The sequence below is a fragment of the Silurus meridionalis genome, chromosome 23 (genome assembly GCF_014805685.1).
Source record: "Silurus meridionalis isolate SWU-2019-XX chromosome 23, ASM1480568v1, whole genome shotgun sequence".
In the NCBI taxonomy this organism is placed as follows: domain Eukaryota; kingdom Metazoa; phylum Chordata; class Actinopteri; order Siluriformes; family Siluridae; genus Silurus; species Silurus meridionalis.
The window spans coordinates 9,468,227-9,491,369 of record NC_060906.1 but is presented as its reverse complement, the minus strand read 5'-3'; the positions used below and the strand labels follow the sequence as shown (position 1 = coordinate 9,491,369).

The 23,143-nt window shown below is 39.3% G+C and overlaps 2 protein-coding genes across 2 annotated transcripts in view; one reads left to right on the top strand and one right to left on the bottom strand.

Annotated features, from left to right (window-relative positions):
* The first annotated feature begins 429 nt into the window (after positions 1-429).
* cep135 (centrosomal protein 135) lies at positions 430-21,235 on the top strand. Its single transcript, XM_046835891.1, is given in 27 exon segments — positions 430-689; positions 2,719-2,852; positions 3,010-3,200; positions 3,318-3,485; positions 5,381-5,525; positions 5,650-5,734; positions 5,843-5,971; positions 7,096-7,311; positions 8,941-9,006; positions 9,163-9,313; positions 9,447-9,670; positions 9,761-9,916; positions 12,731-12,874; positions 13,250-13,327; positions 14,772-14,923; positions 15,046-15,161; positions 15,618-15,772; positions 15,984-16,039; positions 16,698-16,866; positions 16,955-17,065; positions 17,234-17,419; positions 18,122-18,331; positions 18,430-18,598; positions 18,601-18,631; positions 18,791-18,895; positions 19,009-19,164; positions 20,478-21,235. Coding segments are annotated over 26 exon segments (3,483 nt in total). The 5' UTR covers positions 430-689; positions 2,719-2,739; the 3' UTR covers positions 20,479-21,235.
* The window catches only part of chst14 (carbohydrate (N-acetylgalactosamine 4-0) sulfotransferase 14), a 16,412-nt gene continuing 13,695 nt past the window's right edge, over positions 20,427-23,143 (bottom strand). The window contains exon 2 of the mRNA XM_046835897.1: positions 20,427-22,991. Coding sequence (XP_046691853.1) covers positions 22,164-22,991 — 828 coding nt within the window. The 3' untranslated portion in view covers positions 20,427-22,163. The remainder of the gene's footprint in view (positions 22,992-23,143) is intronic.

Genomic DNA, 23,143 nt, shown 5'->3' with positions numbered 1-23,143 from the left:
TGGTGAGGAGATCTGGGGTTCATTCTATGTCGAGGTTTAGGGATCTGCACAGGACACTCAAAATCATCTTGTAAACCTTGGTTTTATGGAGCTTTACATCATGCTGGAACTCCATGCTGCATTTGAGAAAGCTGTCATTTCATACAACTGTGTGCTTTCAGCATTGAGGCAACTGAAAGAAGCACATATAGGTGTGAGAGACAGGTATTCATATACATCTGACTGTATAGTGAGTCTCTTGAGGTCAAATATGAATAATTTCTGGAAAAACTGAATGAAAATATGAAATAGTTTTTGGTTTGAAGACACAGTCTTCTTTTTTTTTTTACATCTTTGGTTTATTTGATGAGCCATGTGGTGGCGCCATGACACCACGACTCCTCCGTTTCTATGGTAATCCGGTTTGGCGGTGGGCGCCATTTTCAAACAGAATTCTTACCACCGGAAGTCATTCAAATCGAAGGGGGAAACGTTTGCTGGCTACCCACTAAAGAAAAAAAACGCATTTTTCAACTCAAATGCTATAACAAATGCTTTAAGAATATAAAGAGAATCTCGCGAGTCATATTATTCTCCCTGTTTGATATGTGATTGTTTTTTTGCAAGTGCTAATGCTAACGGTAAGCTGTTGACTAGCCGATTAGCTGACAGCTGAGTAATAGGAACACAACGCAAATTAAAACTACTGGGTAAGTGTTTAAGCTTTAAATAATTAATCAGGAGAGTCATGTCTATCTTGGGTTACACTGAAACAAGGTGTAGACTGTCTGATGTTATTTCTGTAAATAAATACACGACGAAATGTCTTTGATTTATAGAGTAAACATATACAAATGTAAACAGGTCGCTTCACTGGAGGAAGATTCCAGATGGAAAACTGGGATAACATTTTTTGACCAGTTTGGACATTTTCTTCTTGTACAGTACATTATAGACACAAGTTTGTGGACAGCTTACCATCATACCCATGTATAATTCTTTAAATTGTGCCACAAAGTTGTATAAGATTGTCTTGGACGATGTACACAATCCATGTAGACGAGTACATTAAAAAGTAAAAGTGCTCCCTTTAAACTTTCACTTGATTACAAATACAAAAATATTTACCTTCAAATGTACTTAAGTATCTAAAGTACTATGATTTATCACGACTATAACATTTTGTCACAAGATTCTTCCTTAATCAACTCAGTTTATGTGCAAAGACTGTAATGTTATTCAACACACTGATCTTATATTAGAATGACATTATTGACTCAAACAATGATTGATCTCTAATTAAATTATCATTAACCCAAAACCTTCTTTTCTAATACTTTAAAAGAATCATGCAAATGAGGACACTGTTGTTGTGGCGAGTTCGAGTTCAGGAGATCCTTCCATCATTTATTCCTCTCTAAATGCTCTAATTGCTGTTGAACTGATGCTGAACTGTATGTTGGCGATAAGTAGAAACCACCAAACGCCAATTAGAACAAGTTCAAAACTTTATCCACTCATATATAATAAGAAACGACTGATTTCCCAAAATGTAGTTGAAAAGTAAGATATTTAAAATGTAGTGAAGTTAAGTCTCCCCAAATGGTAATACTTCAGTAAAATACAGACATGTGAAAAAGTTACTCAAGTACAATAACAAATTACATTTACTTTGTTACCGTCCACCTTTTATCAACATGAAACCTTTTTGTCATCAACTGAAACATCAATTTATCCCGAGACCTCTTTACCAACATCAACACCTGATCTCAGTAATGCTCTTGTAGATGAATCACAAATCCTGACAGCTATACTTAAACATTTAGTGGAAACCTATTCAGAAGTGTGGGGATTATCAGAACAGGGAAAAAAGATTTTCCTAAAAGTACACATTTCTCACTGTGACTAACTGAACCCCAGATCTCCTCACTACCATCATCACCTGATCTCAGTAATGCTCTTGTTGATAAATGGTTAGAAAATGGTCAGAATATTGGAGCATATTATAAATAGGATTCTCAGAAAAGTTTTATATAAGTGTAATGGTCAGGTGTCCACATATTTATTTGGCCATGTAGTGTATATAGTTTTGAAAAAAAAATTATCTGTAGCTGAGATATGTTTGTCTTTTTGCATGACACTTTAGCATCACTACCAAACATATACAGTTTATTCAAACAGAAATGAAACATGTTTCAGTACGATTGTACTTCAGTATTGTTCAGTGTGTACAATACACCGAAATTTAGTTTGGCAGCTCTAAGGCAGCAACCAGGGGATAGAAACATAAAACTCTAAAAGGAATTAAAATTATGATGCTAAAAAAGAGGAATAGAAAAATAACTTAATGAAGTACACTGTAAAATACATACAAGATTGCACACTAGTGTGATGCCTTGGTTATTGAAATGCATATACTACACATAGTATAAAATCATTAGAGATAGATTGCACGTTGCTTAACTGTATTTTACACCCTGTGTTTTCATTTGCCTGGGTTTCAAATGCTTTCAATTAGATTTTTTCTGATTGCAAAAAAAAAATGCCAAACTGCCAAAATAATCAGCACTACTGCTAAAGGAAGTGCCTCAGGTATCGATCCTTACTCCTCTTTTTTTTTGTTGGTAATGCTGAAATGAATTTTTATTTATTCAGGCTTGATATGACCTGAATTGAAATCATTACCTTATCTCCTGTTTTTGTGCTTTCACTACAAACAAACTGAATTTACATCCACAGGACATTGCTCGGAGTGTAAACATGGGTACCAATGCCGAGCGGAAATTTATAAATCTCCGAAAGCGTCTGGATCAGTTGGGATACAGGCAGCCGTTAGGCATCGAGTCGTTGCCTTTAGTTGAAAAGCTTTTTAGGTGAGTAAGTTCTCATGATAATTTCAAACGATTGAGCATTTCATTATAATCAGAATGTTTATTGTTTATTTTCAGAGGCTAAATTTGCGCTATCTATTAGTTTATGTCTTGATTTGTTTGCAGATTAGGATTAATTTTGTGGAATTTCCTTTGCCAGCGATTTAGTCCACACCACCGAAAGTCTTCGGAACGCCAAGCTCTCAGCTGGGAAGACAGAAAAGGAGAGTCGGAATCTTGACGCTCTGCTGGAGCCGTATAAGACAGAAAATGCCCGACTCGTCCGAGAGAACAACGAACTGCACTTAGGGCTTCTTAAGTTGAAGGAGGATAAGGACCGGACCACTCGAGGTATATAGAGTCCCAGCATATAAATTACATATTACATTCAGGCTTTTCCTGTTTAAAAAAAAAATTATTCTCTATTCATGAAATTCTCCTGATACTATTGTTCATTGTTGCGACAAGAGCTAAAGGCTTTCATCCGGAAACTGGACCACGAGACCTCGGATCTAAAGTTCCTCAACAATCAGTATGTGCACAAGGTCCGCGTCCTGGAGAAGGACAGCAAAGCTAAAAGTGACCGCATTCAGCAGCTTCAGGAGAAGAACATGCAGGCTGTAGTGCAGACCCCAGGTAAGATGAAACACCTACAACACAGCAAATGTTTCCAGTTGTTTTGTGTTTGTTGCTATAAATGTAAAAGATTGTACAGTTTACACGTTGTAGCACAGTGTAAGCCGTTATACATCATCTAAATCAGTGGTCCCCAAACCATTGGTCAATTGTTACCGGGCCGCACAGAAAGAATACATAACTTTATCTTCTTAAAGGGATTGCTCCGGCCCCTAACACATAATACATTACTGCGAAATTGAAACCCCCAAGCTAGCAAAATGAACAAACAACAACACAATGGATTCATGTTTATTATTATATTTAGAGAATACTAGTTTTTATGCCGGTCGTATCTTTTTATTTTGTTGTATTTATCCTCCACTCATTAAAGGCCAGTCTGTGAAAATATTGTCTGACATTAAACCGGTCCATAGATCAAAAAAGGTTGGGGACCGCTGATCTAATCATCTAGATCTTAGTCTTTTTTCAGACATAGACCCCTAGCATGATTCTCACAGATCGGTCAGAATATGGCTAACAGAAGTTTCAGAAGGTGGAGATTTTTGTAGTTTGAACAGAGAGTAATAATGTTCATACATTTATTGTTACCATTACCCTCAATCCGATTCAGTTTGAATTTTCCTTTGTTAATTTTACCTGCAATTTAAGCGTCAATTTCGACCCTGTGACTCCATCAGACCGCCGATAAATTTTCCATTATTAGCTTTGTTATTGGAGTTTTATTAGCATATTTGTCATCATCATGCCTGGTTTATTTGAGCTCCCTAAAGCCTTAATAAAGTATGTTTTCGATGCCTGTGGTGCTGGCATAGGTTTAAAGGAGATTTCCAAAATCAATCATTCCACTGTCTGGATGATCACCTTGAAATAGAGACGTTTTACATCCACTGCCAATTTTTGTCCAGGCCAGACTGTCTGAGGAATTTAACTTCAAATCAGTCATGGAGGCTCTAAAAGTAGTCTTTAGGAACCCCAGCTCTTGTAACTGTTGATATCGGAGTGCATGCCTCTCCTATAGAAAAGAGACTATACAAATTTGACCTGCATTAGAAGTGTATCAGGAGGAAGCATTTGCTTTCTAAAAAAAAAGAACAAAGTTTGCTGTAGAATATCTTGGCAAAGACATGGCTTTTTGGAACAATGTGCTACAGACGAACAAGTCAGACAGTTGTTTTATAGGAGCAACAGAAGCCTCTTGTGGCAAAGAAAAACAGCATATGATCCGATACGACCTGTAAAGTGGAAATATTATAGCTCGGGGCTGCCTCAAGACCTGGCCACCTTGCAGGAATAGACTCGACTATGAAGTCTCTTTCATACCAGAGACTGAGGGAATGTGATGCAAAAATGTTGAGCCCTAAGAAGGGAATCTTCCTGCAGGATGACGATCTTCAGCATACTGGTTATGTAATGGCCTAGTCAAAGCCCAGATTATTAAAATGTAGTGGTGGGATTTGAAACAGACTGTACTAAAAGAAACCTCTCAAACCTTTGCTCAGTTTAAAGAATTGTGCCCTCCATGCAAAAAAAAAAAGAGTGAAGGAATTGAGTATGAGAGTATGAGAAATTTCTCCGACAGACTGGAAGTCGGTTATAGAAAACGCCTTCACAATGTGATTTTGTCAAACAATGTCGTACGCACTTTTGAATCTCAGAAAAATTTGAATATTACCTAATAGGTTTCGAAATAAATAGCACATTCAAGATGCTTGAATTGAAATGTATACGTTTGAGTTCCACATCAAACACCGGGGTCATAATCAAAGAAACATTTCTTTGATTAAGCTCATTCTTAACGTTTCAGCTAATGTGTAATTAGTCATCAGGGGGATTTGTATCACATGTCCCAATATTTATAACATGAAACATGATGTTTGTATTTTATTGAACAGGTGGGAAAAAGAGACCAATCCCTTTCAGGCGCCAGCGGATGCAGATCGACGAACTCCTCCCTGCCTCCCATGGCGTCTCTTCTCCAGTAGTGGCACAGCCCGATGACCCGTACATTGCCGATCTTCTCCTGGTGGCTGACAACCGGTACAAGAAAGACTTTAACTACATTAGATAACTGATTATAATTGGCATATTTGTCTTGTGGTTTCTTTTTTTAGGTTTGTGGTTATAACTGGTGTGTGTGAGTGAGGTCTGCTGTTTGTTTTAGGATTCAGGAGTTGCAGCAGGAAGTGACAGCGCTGAAGTTGGACTTGGAAAGAGCCCAGGGGGGTATTAAGCACCTCAATGCTCAGGTATGTTTGATTTTCAATTTTAATTGCAAATTCAAAGGATATGATTGGCAAATCAGTGTAACATAAAACTCAAAGCAATTAAAACATTGTGTTTGGTCATTTGTCGAGGTGGAGGAACGAGATAAAGAGATTGAGCGCCTGAATCGGGCTCTAGATGGAGGGCGCCCATACGATGTCATTTCTCTGGAGGCTCAGAACATCAGTAACGAAAAGCTCATTGCTCATTTGAACTTACAGGTGACTAATTACATGTGTACTGAGGTTTTTGAGAAATTGAAGGTCTTCGGAACTATTAGCTTGCACGATATCCTTTTCAGTTTTGTGTGTATGTAGATATGAAATGCTTTCTCATTTGAGAGAAAAAAACGCACAGTATCACCAGAGATCCCATACTATAATGAATTCCAAAACAGTATGCTATTATACAGTATATAGCTTATTACTATTACTGTAGATATAATTGCCACGTACTTCAGCTAATACCATTTTTATGGTTAATGAACCGATTATTCTTGTATTGCATTAATCCAGTTCCAGTTCCAGTATCCTCCAATAGTTTTTCCGGCTTACAATCTGTTTTCATTACTAGAGCACCCTCTAGAGGTGAATCACTGATTCTACGTGCTGTTTGTTTTTACACGTAAGACTTCGTGCTTTAAAAGGAGCACACGGTGCATAGAGAGCGTTATATTATATTGATTATTTATCATTTCTGAATTATATTTATTAATAAATCTATTCATATTTATTTCACTTACCACATTTTCATGGTTCAGTTCTATTTTACATGGAGTGTTACGTTTTTGTTTTGTATCCATTTTAACCCAGCTATCGGTATCAGTAAAATCCCCTATTGGTCGAACTCTAGTCTTAACAGCATGCGTCTGAAAACGTGACAGAGCATGAGCTCTTTATTTGGGCTCATTTCCTTAGTAACTGACTTAATAACATCAGCAATGTAGCATATTTTTTACTCTTTTTTTTTATTGTTTGGATTTCCCTTTGCTCTCATATGTATATGTGCAAAAAACAGGGCTCAGGTGTGGCACATTATTCATTGCACCTCTCTGTGCAGACACACATTAAACCACACCGCTTCCTGGTTCGTTCCCCTGTGAACCGCTCCATTGAGCACAGTATGTTTTGGAATCGCTATCTTCCACAATACCCTAAGGACTTTTCCCTCAGGTTTTAACCAGATAAAATACACTGATGTGTAATACATCAATGTATAAAAATGTTTAAGCAGTATAGCAGAAATCCCTAAGAAGGTATTCGGTTTCATGTGTTTTCATCATAATGAGCATTGTTCAGTCTTGGTTATAAAAAGGAATAATTTTCTTGGTCTCTCTGTTTCTCAGATTGAGTACCTGCAAGAGACAAACAGGGCATTGGAGCAGAAGCTAGATGGACTACAGCAGAAGAAGAAGACTGTTTTCAGTGAGGTGGCTGACCTGAGCGCAAGGAACCAGGAACTGTGCAGTGAACTCACCCAGATAGACCAGCTCGCACAGCAGTTAGAGAGAGACAAAGAGATGGTGTTGGAGACGGCTGACATGGAGCTGCAAGAGGCCATGGTAAGGAACATATCAACACATAGGTTTATGATGTAAAAGAAAATATATACATATTTCATATATAAAATAGGATTTTGTATTTGGGAGGGTTGATAAAAATAGCTTCATATTTTGTATCAAAATACTTTAGTGCTTTGTATTTAGGTTTTTTAAAATACTGTTAAATACTTTGTAAGAAGTCTACATGATGACATCATAAAAATGCTCCCTCTGATTGGTGCCTACTTGGTAGTTCACCCAGACTTGTTAAGATCAGAACAGAAAACTGATCCATATGAAAGAAGGTGGTGAAGGTAAGAAACGTGCAGACCGCCAGCTTTCAAACAGGCGTTCGGTGATTGATAAATAAATATCTGATTCCTGATCATGGTACCCTAATTGAAGTAGCAGTTTAGTAGGATCATAAATTTGCATAACGTTGCAGGAATGACTGCTGGACACATAATATATTATTATAATTAGGATTTACAATCAAATGATTACTTGGTTAGAAACTGGTTGTTATGAATACAGGTGCCATCAGTTGTCTTCTTATGAATGTTCCTTCGTTACCAAACACCAAGTAACTGAATTAGGATATAATTATGAGTCTTTCACAAACTTAAGCATTAAACTGTTGACTACTTTTAAACTGACCTTCATCGGGGAAATCACAGGGGCATGTATGTGAATATTTGATCTGTTAACTGGTTTCATCTGTCAGATTTATTGTGTGACTTCGACCAGAGAAAAGCTGCTGCTATTAAACATTGTTGACTTAATCAACTAAATCGGTGTAGTGGTGAAGGAACAGATCAATTAGGCCAATTGAGAAAAGGTTTGTGAAGAAATTTCATGCTCCCTTGTAAAAGTATTTTTTTTTTTTTATATTTAAAAAATACAGTAGTTTATTTTGATACATGGATCGGCTGCTGTATTTTGTACAAACAAATTCCTTTAGCCAATCAAGAAATTAAATACAAAAACAGCTATAAAAGAATTCATTTTGAATTAACTGTTAATTGTTTTTTCCCTACTCACAGTGAAGGGAATGGTCAATAAGGCAGAAAATTAAAAAGCTGCCCCTCGGTTGTAGAACTTCCAGTGGGGCAATGATAGAAATCCTACCTCCAAGCCACAAAAGAAATTTGTAATAACTCGAGGAGTCAATCTTTTGACTTGAGTCAAGAGTCTTCGCTTGTGGACTTCTCACTTTACCACACAGCTTATCAATGGCTTATCATCATACATTTGACCTAAACAATTAAAACGCTGTGTGGTGAGGAGGAAAGTCAACAATAGAAGATCTAGAACCCTGGAGGATCTGGAGAGATTAGGTAATGAGAAATCTTATATCTCTTCAGATTTATAGTGAAAGCTTCAATTCTGAGAAAGAGATGCCTTTGGGTAGATTAGATTTCTCCCATATTTCCAGTGTGAATCTAAATCAACCGTTTTCCGTAACATTTTAAAGCTTATCGCTGGAGTGCTGGAGCTGACTGTAAATGTAACGTGCAGATGTTTTTATATACTGTATGTTATCTCAGCATTTTGTCATCACCGCAGCAGTGCTTGACTCTCAATGATCAGAAGATGTTGAACAATTAGGCATTTCTGCTCGGTTCATGATGCCCATGACTCTGTTTACAGAAAGAGATTCAGCGTCTGAAGAGACAAACAGAAGAACTGGAGGAGGTCATTTCGAAACTAAGACACGTACGTATTACAGGCTGCTAAAACTCTGCTGTTCACAACAGTGTCAAGTCCTGTGAAATTCACAGTTAAACCATCTGCTCCAGCAGTGTTGAAGCTTTATCCTTTTGGTTGGACGAGTACGTTTTCTGTTTAGATCCTTACTTATCTTTGTTTCAGAGCCTAGCAGAAGGCGAGCATGAGAAGGACCGTCTGAAGGATCAGCTAGCAGAAGTGCAGGAGGAGAATGTGAAGATTGAGGGATTAATGAATTTCCTGGAGGAGGAAAAGCAGAGGCTGCAGGACAAAGTAGAGAGAATGACGCAAGATGGTGAGATGCAATTCATTGTAAAGACACACAAAGAGACCAGAAAAAACATGGAAAGCTGGAGCTTAAGTAGATGTATAGTATTTGCAAAAGTAGACGTATTTCTCACATCGACACTTTTGTGGATTTGTTTCAGCTAAAGAAACGGTGTTAGAATTGGAGCGCATGCGCACTCGGCACGGCTTGTGTGCCAAAGAGCGCTCTCCGTCTCGACTGGACGCTTTTGTAAAAAGCTTGGAAGAAGAAAGGGACCACTACAGACACGAGGCGGAGAAATACCGAAAAACAAGGGGCGGGGCAGGCAGTGTGAGTCCTTCCAAGAGCAGAAGTCCTAGAGGGCGTAGGAACTGGCCTGTAAGAGTAAGATCAACAGTGCACACACAAAAACACATACAATAACAATGCCATAAATCATTAAAGGGCCAGTGGTACAACTATTGTGTTGTGCAGGAAGAGAGTGCGGACACTGAGCTGTCACATGCTCTAAGAGAGAGAGATGAGCTGCAAGCCATGTTGCTGGGCTTTGAGAAACACATGGAAGACATTCAGATGAAAGTCAAACTGCTCACCACTGAGAGAGACCAGCTCAGCACCCAATATCAACAGGTGACAAGCACAGAATTTTAGCACATTATTACATGTGGACATTAGAGGTCGATTTTACTGATACAAGTATCTTGGTCGGATAACCGATTAAATTAGTTTTTAAATGAATACTGGATAAAATAAACTAAACAAAGCTAACAATCCATGTAAAATAGAACATTTGTAAAGTTGTAAAAGTAACTTAATTAAAAAAAAAAAAAACTGAATCATGACAATGTGGTGAAATAAATAAATATGAATATATTAGTAAACAAGTATAATATACAGTGAGGAAAATAAGTATTTGAACACCCTGCGATTTTGCAAGTTCTCCCACTTAGAAATCATGGAGGGGTCTGAAATTGTCATCGTAGGTGCATGTCCACTGTGAGAGACATAATCTAAAAAAAAATCCAGAAATCACAATGTATGATTTTTTAACTATTTATTTGTAAGATACAGCTGCAAATAAGTATTTGAACACCTGAGAAAGTCAATGTTAATATTTGGTACAGTAGCCTTTGTTTGCAATTACAGAGGTCAAACGTTTCCTGTAGTTTTTCACCAGGTTTGCACACACTGCAGGAGGGATTTTGGCCCACTCTGGCCTGTCGCTGAGAAACACGGCGTTTGAGCTCCCTCCAAAGATTCTCTATTGGGTTTAGGTCTGGAGTCTGGCTAGGCCACGCCAGAACCTTGATATGCTTCTTACAGAGCCACTCCTTGGTTATCCTGGCTGTGTGCTTCGGGTCATTGTCATGTTGGAAGACCCAGCCTCGACCCATCTTCAATGCTCTAACTGAGGGAAGGAGGTTGTTCCCCAAAATCTCGCAATACATGGCCCCGGTCATCCTCTCCTTAATACAGTGCAGTCGCCCTGTCCTATGTGCAGAAAAATACCCCCAAAGCATGATGCTACCACCCTCATGCTTCACAGTAGGGATGGTGTTCTTGGGATGGTACTCATCATTCTTCTTCCTCCAAACACGTTTAGTGGAATTATGACCCAAAAGTTCTATTTTGGTCTCATCTGACCACATGACTTTCTCCCATGACTCCTCTGGATCATCCAAATGGTCATTGGCAAACTTAAGACGTGCCTGGACATGTGCAGGTTTAAGCAGGGGGACCTTCTGTGCCATGCATGATTTCAAACCATGACGTCTTAGTGTATTACCAACAGTAACCTTGGAAACGGTGGTCCCAGCTCTTTTCAGGTCATTGACCAGCTCCTACCGTGTAGTTCTGGGCTGATTTCTCACCTTCCTTAGGATCATTAAGACCCCACGAGGTGAGATCTTGCATGGAGCCCCAGTCCGAGGGAGATTGACAGTCATGTTTAGCTTCTTCCATTTTCTAATGATTGCTCCAACAGTGGACCTTTTTTCACCAAGCTGCTTGGCAGTTTCCCCATAGCTTTTTCCAGCCTTTTTGGAGGTGTACAATTTTGTCTCTAGTGTCTTTGGACAGCTCTTTGGTCTTGGCCATGTTAGTAGTTGGATTCTTACTGATTGTATGGGGTGGACAGGTGTCTTTATGCAGCTAACGACCTCAAACAGGTGCATGTAATTTAGGATAATAAATGTAGTGGAGGTGGACATTTTAAAGGCAGACTAACAGGTCTTTGAGGGTCAGAATTCTAGCTGACAGACAGGTGTTCAAATACTTATTTGCAGCTGTATCATACAAATAAATAGTTTAAAAATCATACATTGTGATTTCTGGATTTTTTTTTTTAGATTATGTCTCTCACAGTGGACATGCACCTACGATGACAATTTCAGACCCCTCCATGATTTCTAAGTGGGAGAACTTGCAAAATAGCAGGGTGTTCAAATACTTATTTTCCTCACTGTATATTATGAATACAGTGCAACCTCGTTCGAGGACCCCTCGTGAGTAACAGAACAAAATGCGAGGTTTTTGATGGTTCCTTTTTAACGGGGAATTGTACATGTATTGTACTGTAAACTCAACAAAAACTGTGAATCACTTGTCAAAAATGTTTTATTTACTACTTTAAATAAATAATACAATAATAAATATAGTTTTTCAAAACATTTTTATGTAATTTTTTAGTACAAACTCTTTTCGCGAGTTACTCTCAGTCCGGTTCCAATGGAAAAGTCGCGAACTATCAAGGTCTCAAGTAGCGAGGTTCAACTGTAGAGTCTACATTTACAAGCAGAGCGACGTACAAAAGTGCTTTGAGTCTCTATCAATGAATAAATCTACGCTGGTATGCCAGATTACAAACTTACTATAAATATAAATATAAATATAAATCTTGAATTCTATAAAGCTAGGAAAGTGCTAATTAAAGTTAAGTAATGTTTCAGGAAGAGGTAGGTCTTCACCCGTCGCTTGAAGATAGCCAGGGACTCCGTTGTTCGGACATCTAGGGGAAGGTCATTCCATCACCTCCGTGCCAGAACAGAGAAGAGCCTTGAAGTATACTTACCTCTCATTCTGGGAGAAGGTGGTACCAGTCTAAATAATAGCTATAGAATAACAGTGCGTGGGTCAGTGATTTGCCTCTAGTGGCCGCTCTTGTAATGACAGCTGGCCAGGAAAACTATCGTTATGAATTTTTGTTCCAACAATCAGTGACGATTCAACGGCAAAACCGATTAATCATTCCAACTCTAGTGTACTAGTGGTTTTGGAAAAATTTATAGAATTGACATTGCTTTACATTTCTTAATAAATGTAATTAATATCAGTGTATAATTATTTTTAGAGGGATATTGTTTATTTAATGGATCTTTTGTTATGATATGGGTTTTTGTGTGTGTGTGTGTGTGTGTGTGTGTGTGTGCATGTGGGCGCACTTAGGCTAAGGAGGAGCTGCAGAGAGTTCGTAGCAAGTCAGCGTTTTCTCCTGATCTGCATCAAAGAATGAGAGAGGAGAGAGAGCAGGCAGACACCGAACTCCATAAAGTCACAACAGAAAGAGACACTCTCCGTGAGAGACTCAAGGTTTGTGTGGGTGGTTGATGTTTTTAGAAGACAGCATGGAAATAATTGCGAGAGTAGTTTTGCCAGTTGTAGCCATGCAAACATCATATGGGAATTTTCTACTTTTCATAGAATCGATCTCCATTTACTGCTTTTTAATGTCTGACCGTTTTCCAATGCTTTTTTTTTTTTTTTTTTTTGCACTGGCAAAAGAACAGACAAGCCATTCGATCAAACCCTTCAAGCGAAAACATTGCATATACGTTCCAAATACAGTAGATAGATAAAGACTAGGTGGAAAATTCAGGATTAGAAATATGTTAAATGTTGAGTGTATTTTTCTTGGTTAGTTTTGAAAGCAACATCTCATTGTGTGATTTGACATATTTTGTGCAGGTGGCTCAGACATCAGCTCTGACTGACAGAGAACAAGAAGAGATAAGAATAATGGAGCTGGAGAACACTGTTCAGCTGGTACAAGTCTCCATTTTCTCTATTAATGATTGTCCTGATTGTTTCATATTTTATATGATTTATTGCTGAGGTTTGCGCATTGTAATGGCGAGTCACCCCATTACAATGCAGTGCAAAAGACAGTTTGCTTTTATTTCTTTGGTTCAGACAGACTGCAAATCATAAATTTACTTAAGGTTTCTTCTGACTATTAACGCATGGCCCTTTTACAAACAGGCCTTTTTTTAGTACCAGACGTACTTTTGTTCATCTGTCTCCAGGAAGACATGCAGCTCTGCCATGTTAATCCATATTCTATGTGACTCTCAGGACACGCCACAAATTATCACTAATTATTGGTCACATTCTCAGTAATAAAAGTGTAGCGCGTCTACTAATAATAAATATATAAAATCCATATAATGATACATGAATCAGGGCTTTCAATCGATTCAAATATTTAATCGCACATTTTTATCCGTTTAAAATGTACCTTAAATTAATCCTTTTCAGGTTTTTAATACTCCAATCAGCATGGCCATGGATGCTTTATGCAAATGTATGTTTTTTATTGGTGAACCCAAACTCAACATACAGAATAAAGACAAAATATTGTTGCATATGTTTTAAAGTAATTATGCCATTTCAAATTACTTAAATCATCACTACACCAAACGGAACTTTTGCTATGTTTCCAAACGGACGGATTTGATTGCAGATTTGGATCTGCACACCATGGTGGATTTTGGTGCTTGATTTGAGACTTGGTGCATCGGCAAAACAAATGCTTAGTGATTAAAACTGATTTTTCCGGTGGAGTTTATTATCTTTTGTTATATCCGAGTAAAGAAAGGATGTCGTGAATAAACGTGTGTTGCATTGAAGGGTTTAATTTCACCTCTTATATATATTTATTTAGCTATATTTTTGATCGAAATGGTCAAACAGAAATGCGCACCGCATTAATCGCAAAATTAGTGCCTTTGAAATGAATTTGCATTAACATGTTAGCCCTAATATAAATACATTTTTTACCGATCTAAATATGTTGAAAAACGATCCAACTTGTATCTGACGCGCACGTTTTTTAAATCGACACGTCACACAGTTTACTTTTATGCTGACACACCCATGTGAGTCTTTGAATCTTACCATCCCTACTGTCTATGCCTGTCTACTGTCTATTACCGTACATACTGTCTATAATGAGTGTGTACAGTCAACCATCCATACTGTCTATATTCGGTAAGTGTGTACAGTCAACTATAAAATGATTGGTACTAAATAAAGGGGTTTGAAATAGAAATTTCACCACTTCAACATACATCCCAAAAATTCACCTTTTGTTCGTCATTGTATGTAATTTTCAGCGACTTTCAGCAGTTGTTTATCATGTATGAACAAATGACCTGTGAGATTAATAATAAATAGTTTAATGCGTTGTTGATTTGTGAATTGTACGTAGCTGGAGAGAGAGCGGGCAGATTTGCGCACTCAAGTGGCCGTATTAAAGGAGAGGCGGGTAGCCTTTGAAGATGAGCTGAAGGCCCGCTCCACAGCCTTGCTTCAGAACGCAGAAGAGACAGCCAAGCACAAGGCTGAAAACAGTGCTCTGAGGTACAGCAAAATGAGTATTTATTTAGAATTGTGTCTTATTGTAATACAGAATCTCTTGTCCATGTATATTGGAATTTTCTTGCATCTTGTATTGACTTTGTATTAAAAATATGTTTTTGCAGGCTGTTGCAGGAGCAGATGGAGAACTCTCTCTCTGACGTTCAGCACAGATTGTCTGTAAAGGCTAGCGAACTACAGGCAGCTCACCAACAGTTAGACAAATTAGAGGAGAGAATTAGTAAGTAAACCGCTTGCAGTTTTTTATTAGGGATGGTACAATATGCGCATCGGCATAAAAGTTGCAGCTTTTATACAATTTTGCATCGGTAAAAACCTAATCTATTTCTATAAAATTATTTGTATAGAATTCTTAATTCTATATAAATATGAATGAATAAATGACTTTCAAATGATTAATTCTATAGCATTATTGTTCTGTTATGTAGCTCTATGTATGTATGCATCATATTGCATTGAATCGCATTGTGTTGAATCAAATCGGATCGCACCACATCGTTATAAGGGGGAATCGTATCGCATCGGTAGCTGCTTCATGTGTATCGTCAATGTATCGTATCGTTGGTTATGCATTGAGATGCGAATCGCATCGGCCTCAGTTATGGAGATGCGCATCCCTAGTTACTTTAGTGTTTATGATGACACATCTCAAGTCGGTTAATGTGCGTGTCTCTAGCTGAGCTGAGTCGGAATGGATCGTCTAAGAAAGAGGAGGTGGCAGCGCTGCAGACTGCCGTGGCATCTCTGGATCGAGAGAAGGACGTTTTGCAGGAAGCAGTGGACCAAAAGGCAGAGAGCATGGTCCTGCTGCAGGACCAACTACACAAGAAGGTACCTCCATGCATTCTAATTGCCAATCACTGTACCGGATTGTCAGCGTAGCAACAACTTATAGACTCCATACCATTTCTTTAGCTCCGCTTAATATTAGAAACTATATTAAACATGGGAACACACAAATATATTTCTAACGTTTAAGGCCCTTGTAAGGTGAAGGTCATTATTTATGAACTGTAGTCATGAGCTTCTATTATTTCCGCAGGAAAAGATGCTGACAGAAGTTCGCCTCACCATCACCGAAATGGAGACTTCTTTAGAGTAAGTACATTTATATAATATATTTCTATTTATACTACAGCCTGGCTGAATTTTTTTAATCTGATTTGACCAAGGCAGGAGACTCAAGTATCTAACTCCTGTACCTCAGGTATCAAACACACCGTCACCTTGCACAGCAATACTTTTTTTTTTCTCAATGTGTGCTATCAGTCTTCTTTTCGAAGCGTGTCAATCATCTTTTGTGATTCGCGCTGGATCTTGCTGATTCGTCGTCATCTACCAGTGCACGCCACTCAAAACACCTTCAAATGATTCATTGCCGAATCGTGTCAAGCGTCTCTGTGGCAGATTTTCCAGTTTCACGCAGAATTTGTTCACAGGACGATGTCTTTCGGCACATTGACTTATGAAGGTCGGTGCTCCCTGTGACTGTGTGTGCAGCCTTTTGCTGCCACCTGGTGGTGTGTTACAAAAGTAGTCCCGAACCTTTTTGATGCCACCTCGTATATGTGGAATAACATACTAAAGAGCATGCAGTTATATTGGAACATAAGCTCCTTTGGGTATCACTCCATTTGTGCATTGATAATATGCATACAAACACTTGTTTATATGAAAACACTTGCGTGTAATTCTGTAAATGGTAAATCTTTTGGTATTTATGCAGGTTATTTTTTTTGTCTTACTTATTTTCTAGACACGTAAAGGGAGCGCTGAGCGGCCGCGAGCGTGAGATAGCTAGTCTGCGGAGGCAGCTCGATCAGTCACAGGAGGAGCTCTCGTCAGTCAGCCGAGACAGAGAGATTGCGCTGAGGGAGAACCGCAGGTTACAGGACGACCTGGCCACCATGACCAGAGAAAACCAGGTACACACACAGACACTGTGGGCAGGATTGAAAAACGTTCTCTGTGATCAGTAAGTCACATGCCGTGTGTCCGTTCTGTCATGTAAAGGCAGTGCACAGAGAAATGGAAGAAGCCCTGAGAGAGAGGAACGAGCTGAAGATGAGAGTCCATTCCTATATTACCGAAGTGGCCAAGATTGAGAAAATAATGGCGAGTAAGGTAAAGACACAGTTATGCGCTGGCCATTTATTTCACTGTGATTGTATGGATTTCTGTGTACTGACTCAGAGAATATAATTTTATCAAGGAATCCTCCCGTTGAAGCTGTTTGCACAAATCCCTATTATGCACCTTTTGAGGAAAGATGATCTGCTGGTTATTCAACAGGAACAGGAGAACCGGGAGATGTTGGAGCGTTTCCGCTCGGCACACATGGACGCTGAGGAGCGCGAGCTAAAACTGCAGCAGGCCGAGGGTCTCAACAACTCTATCAAACTGGAGCTTCTCTCCTCCGACACGGAGCGCAGACACCTCCGAGAGAAAGTCTCCCTTCAGGAGAGAGAGATACAGGAGGTAGAGGGGAAAATACGCATCTTGACTTGAACTCAAATACAGATCCTGGATAGAGAAAAATAATGATTTTGACAGCATTTGGTCGTATATTGTTGCATCGGATGAAATATGGAGGTCAGCCATATATCGCAAAACCCACCAAAAAAAAACCCCTGTATAGTGTGTTCTTGCACTGCATGATTAAAAAGCTATTAAAATGATCGATAAATTAGGGTACATGTGTACATTTATATAATTTCATATAGTTAATCAATATCACATCAAAACCGCCGTTGTTTTTTTTCTCTAACAATAAGCATGATTCAGTGATTTAAAAAAATGATTCAGTTCAATCGCAATGATTTACTTATTAACAGTGACTTAATGGGGATTTTAATTTCACATCATATACATTTTTATATATCAGTATTTTTAAACCAGGCTTAAACGATTGGTACAGAGGGGAAGGGGGCGGAGCATCCATGTGGCGTCTGATAACATCAGAGACGTCAAAACCACTCTGGAAATTATTCCAGATATATTTTTTATACTTATTTCTTATTTAAACTACAATGCAGAAGGTGTAACGATCAGCAGGTTGTTTGACATGACGAATATAAACGGACAAAATGTTTGTATTTTAGTCATTTTTTAATATTTTTTTACTATATAATCATTTGCATGTGATATATGACCCATCAACCTCTGATTGTGTGTCTGCAGCACATGAACGCGCTGCAGGCGTACGAGGCTCAGGCATCCTCGATGGTACGGGCAACAACTCGGCTGGAGGAGGAGCTGCAGTCAGCGCGGGCTGAGAAGGCATCGGTCCTGGCTGATCTCGCCTCGGTACGAGAGCTCTGCGTTAAACTAGACTCTAGCAAAGAGCTGACCACACGTCAACTCGCTGCCAAGAGCATGGAACTGGAGAGGGTGAGTGTTTTCAGCATTGACATTTACCTTTGGTCAATAGCGAACCATGCCATCTCATTATACCGGCAGTATAATCCTACGGTATTCTTTCTCTGTAGGTGACTGGTGAGCTGGAGGATGTACGCTCAGAGATGGAGCTCCTGAAGAAACAGCTGGCGAGTGAGAAGCTGACCGTGCGTAACTTGGAGACGCTGCTGTCTACCAATCGACAGAAAGAGTTTCAGAACCACCTCAGCGCAAGTGAGAGGCAGTCAGAGCTGAAATTGCTCAAGACCGCCTGGCTCTCGCAGACAGCAAAACGTAAGGGTCCAGAAAGGGGGTTTTAATCTCATCTCTCACGGTTCCTACATCAGCACGGTAGATGAAGATGAGATTCTGTCAACAGGTTCATCTTTTTGATGATGGTGTTAAGTGTAAAAGGATCCCCCTTGAAGGTTATCGTGTGTTGGCTTTATACAGGGCAAGCTACGCTAAAGAGGTTTCTCAGCTGCGTGGAAAAATGTCTCGGCTCCAGACGGAAATGGACGCACTGAAGAGGCAGTTGACAACCGAGCGCTTTGAGCGGTGAGACACTTGGTCCCACGTAATGCACGTCTTTAGTTCTCACCGCATGGCATATTGGCACGACTGATTCTTCAACCTGTCTCTCACACTGTCTCACGATCTGGTTTTCTCAGGGAAAGAGCGGTCCAGGAGATGCGAAGGCAGGGCGTCTCTTTTACTTCACTGCGCAGCTCATCACCCCTCACTACCTCGCTCAGTCCCCGCCCACTGTCCCCGGAACCTTCTGCGTTACGCACACCTGAGCGCTTAATTGAAAAATCACCAGAATAGTGAGTGTTTGTGGCATTTACACAGGGATACGTTCACATCAATGTAAAAGCACACGAATTATGAAACATTTTCATGCATCGAGAGGGGTTTAAGCTCAAATGAACAATAAGAGGTAGTATCAAACTTTTCGAGACTGGTTTTAGACACGCCAACAGATGGCAGCACAAGGCTGCACGCATAGTCACAGGGAGCACCGACATCATTAGGTCAGTGTGCCATAAGGCATCGTCCTGCGTACATTCTGATCACATCTGCTATTTCATCATGGACAGCAAGTTAGAACAAAGAGCAAATTCTGCACAAATTCTCATAATCTAAACATAATCTCACTTCCGCACCAAAAATACTCACCAGATTTGGCTCCTGCGGACTTCGCCATGTTCCCGAAGATGAAGCTCAATGGTCACCGTTTTGACACCATTGAAAATCTTTTTGGAACACGTAGATAAATGAAGTACTTTCTTCCTCGTAAACAGAACTCCCCTATTGATACCAGCTCGTATGTGACAAAGGAATAATTGGTGGTGCTCATGTTGCTAAACTGTAGATTGTATCCTGTAATATAGGCACAAAATAAAAGGCAGTATGCGTCAGGAAAAGTGGTAAGTAATCTAACAGGAAAACTCGGATATACCGATGGATCCAGAAGGGCATCTGTGTGTGACGTGGAATCCATATCCCTGAACTAAGCTCCTTTTTTTTTTTTTTTTCGCTATTAAAAAAAAAAGTTATAAGCGGTTTAAAAGAATAGTAAATTTTCTGTGAATAATGTGCAGAAGTTGGTATTAGTATAGTATTAACCGCTTTGTTCTGCAACACGAAGCCTGTCTAAATAAATTTCAAGCTTTTTAGAAAACAATAACAGTAATAATTGATCTATATTTGTTAATAATGTCAAATACGCTTGATCTAAAATCTGATAAAAGTGTTAGTTAGTATTAACCAAAGTCATTTATACTCCTCATCACCAATCCAAAGCATTCATCATCTTTCATCAGCGAGCGGTTTTTCCTGGTCAGGGTTGCGGCGGATCTGGAGTCAATCCCCGGAATGTTGGTCACAAGCCTGGAATACACACTGTCCATCATGGGACATCAAACACACAGTTGGATGTTTAAATTTAATGCTATTTTTCTATCGCTGGGTAGAATTAAATCACTTTTTTTACTTTATACAATAAACCGAAAGCCTGGGGATTACAGAAAGGTTCAATTCCACACCAGTGTCATGGTTTAAATAAAAAAAATAAGCGACTTTGACATATATTATAATGAAGTGTTTTTATTTCACACTCAATTGTGCTTCATTTCAGAAATGTGAGCTTTAAGGACTAGAGAGGAAAAGCAACCTGAGACTCTTCAGAAAGCAGACAGCGGAAGCTGTTACACTCCGGAAACACTTTTCATACATCATCGCTCTTATTGTGAATTGGGTAGGCTGTATTTTATTACAGTTAAAATTCCATTGTGGCATGAATTCGAAATAATGTCTTTTTGCATTCAGATTATTTTTTTTTATTATTGTAAACAAAAAAAACCCTTAAATTTATTCTCGATTGTTATTTTTGGAAATGCAGTGACATGCTTTTACAGGGACAAACCGTCGAATTATGCCACCAAAGCCAAACAGAATGTTATACTTTCTTTCTTTTTTTTTTTTCCTAAAAATTTAAAGAATCTAACTCACTGTTGTTGTTTTTTTTATATTTTTATATATATATATATATATATATATATATATATATATATATATATATACTGTATGTGTAGCTATTGCATTTTTAAATAAGCACTTTTGTGGCACAGGCAGAAGAATTTGTAATTCATTTATTTATTTTTTTGTAAATGATTTTGGATTAAAAAGCCTGCAGAGCTTTTAATGGACCAGACTGTGAACGAGACCGAACAATACTGTAAGTTGGGAAACGACCCAAGTCCCTCATGGCTGTCATTGTTACTGAGAGCTTGCGAACTTCTCTCAAAATCCAAACCGGTGTTGTGTTTTGTAAGTCATTTGTATGTTTTATTTGATTCATTAACTTATTAATTTGAATAAAAATGTACTTAGTTATTTACAGCCCTCGTTTTTCAGCCGACGTCTACTCCACACAAGAGGATGCAGGGACAGAAAGGAGGAGAATAACCACTGCTAATCAATGGATGTTTAATCCTCAAGGTTTTTCCTAGCAAACATCATCAATGTTTAATTCTCTCTCTCTCTCTCCCATATTTAAAAAAAAAAAAAAAGCTTTCATTCTTAATTCTGGCTTTGGAAATCAATTCAGTCATGCTGAGTACATGGTTTGGCTTCACTGTTTGAACTTTCTGGAGTTGATTTTTAAAAGCAAGATTAATTCATTGACTTTGCTATGTTTCCTTTTGGCAAGCATCCTTTATAGATACAGTTTCACAACCAAAATAAAAAGAGCTTTTCTGGTTGTGAAGCTGAATTCCTAAAGGATTTACACTGAAACCGGTTCCTTCCAGATATTCCATAATGTGCTTGAAGAGTATTTGCATAGTGCTATTTAAATATATTGGGCATTTTCTTTCTTTCTTTATTTTTTTCCCCCCTGAAACAGGAAAAATATTCATAACGTGGAGGACCGTATCATCCATGAGCTTGTTTAATAAAAAATATTTCGAAAGGACGCACCAATGTAAAAAAAAACAGTTTTAAAAGAATGACGCTTGACGTCGGAAGATCTTGCGCTCGTGTCGATGCAGTGTGTAAAGTCTGTGCCCAGCACAACTTGATTTGCCGTGTCCATAAAAATAGATTTCAGAAACTTCGATCCGGGTTCCAGTGCGACTTAGTGGTTAAATCTTTCAATGGCTGTCAGAAAAACCATTCAGAGGTCGTAATGAAGAAATAATAATTACAAAAAATTCTGTACAAAATGTTATAAAGAAAAAAATACTGTCAAAATACTGTAACTTCACAGATTGTATTGAAGGTAACGGCCATTTTTTTTTACATTTGTTAGGTGAAGTCTCTGCTAGTGCCGACAGTAGTCAGTGGTGACGTTGGGCAGAGGATAACCGAAAAGAGAAAAGTCTAGAATATACTTTGGCAAAAGTTCCCGAAGCAGCTTCTGAGGAACAGTACATAGATAGTAATGCAACGTTTCCTTTGTAACAGGTTTATACCACGCCTGACGTTCGGGAAATCGCACGTCCTGCGGCGCGCCGACGCGCTCAAGCACATACGCCGCGTCGCCCTCTAGCCTCTCGTACGAGCCTATAAAGTTGTACTGTACGGCGCACGGCTGGCACAGGTTATATATGGGCATCCAGTGCTCGTTCATGCGCTCGGGGTCCTCGTCCAGCAGGTAGCGCACGAACTCTGGGAACGTCACGTCGTCGCCGGCTACTTTCCCCTTCTTCGCGTAACCTTTCCGGTAACGCCGGACGATCTCTGCGCCGTATTTGTGCTGGTAGGCCTTGATCTCGCCGAACTTGTTCCGGTAGGCGGAGAGCAGGCGCGCCATGGGCTCACGCACGAACATGAACTTGAAGTAGGTGCGCAAGCGGTGGCGGATCTCGTCCGGCGTGAAGTCGGACAGGAAGAGGAGGTCGGCGTGGTGGTCCATCTTCAAATGAACGTGCACGTCGGCCAGCGCGCCGCTCAACACCTTGAGCACGCGCTTCCAGTTCGAGCAGGCCACCTTGGGCACGTAGCAGTAGAGGAAGCGGTACTTCTCGTTCACCAGGATGTGCTGCAGAAGGGTTTTTCTCTGCGGCGAGCTCATAGACCACACGCTGTGATCGCTGTTCTGCTGGCCGCACATCGCCCTGATCGTGCGGTTACGGATATCCTGCAAAATCTGAGAAAGAGGAGGTGGTTAATGAGGGAGGAGTCTACATCCAACAATTATGCTACAATATCAGTGCGAACAACTAGATATGTTTAAAAGCTGGTTACAGGATATATGGAGATATTCACTAGAGGTTGGAATTTTCCAGCTTTTAGATATTA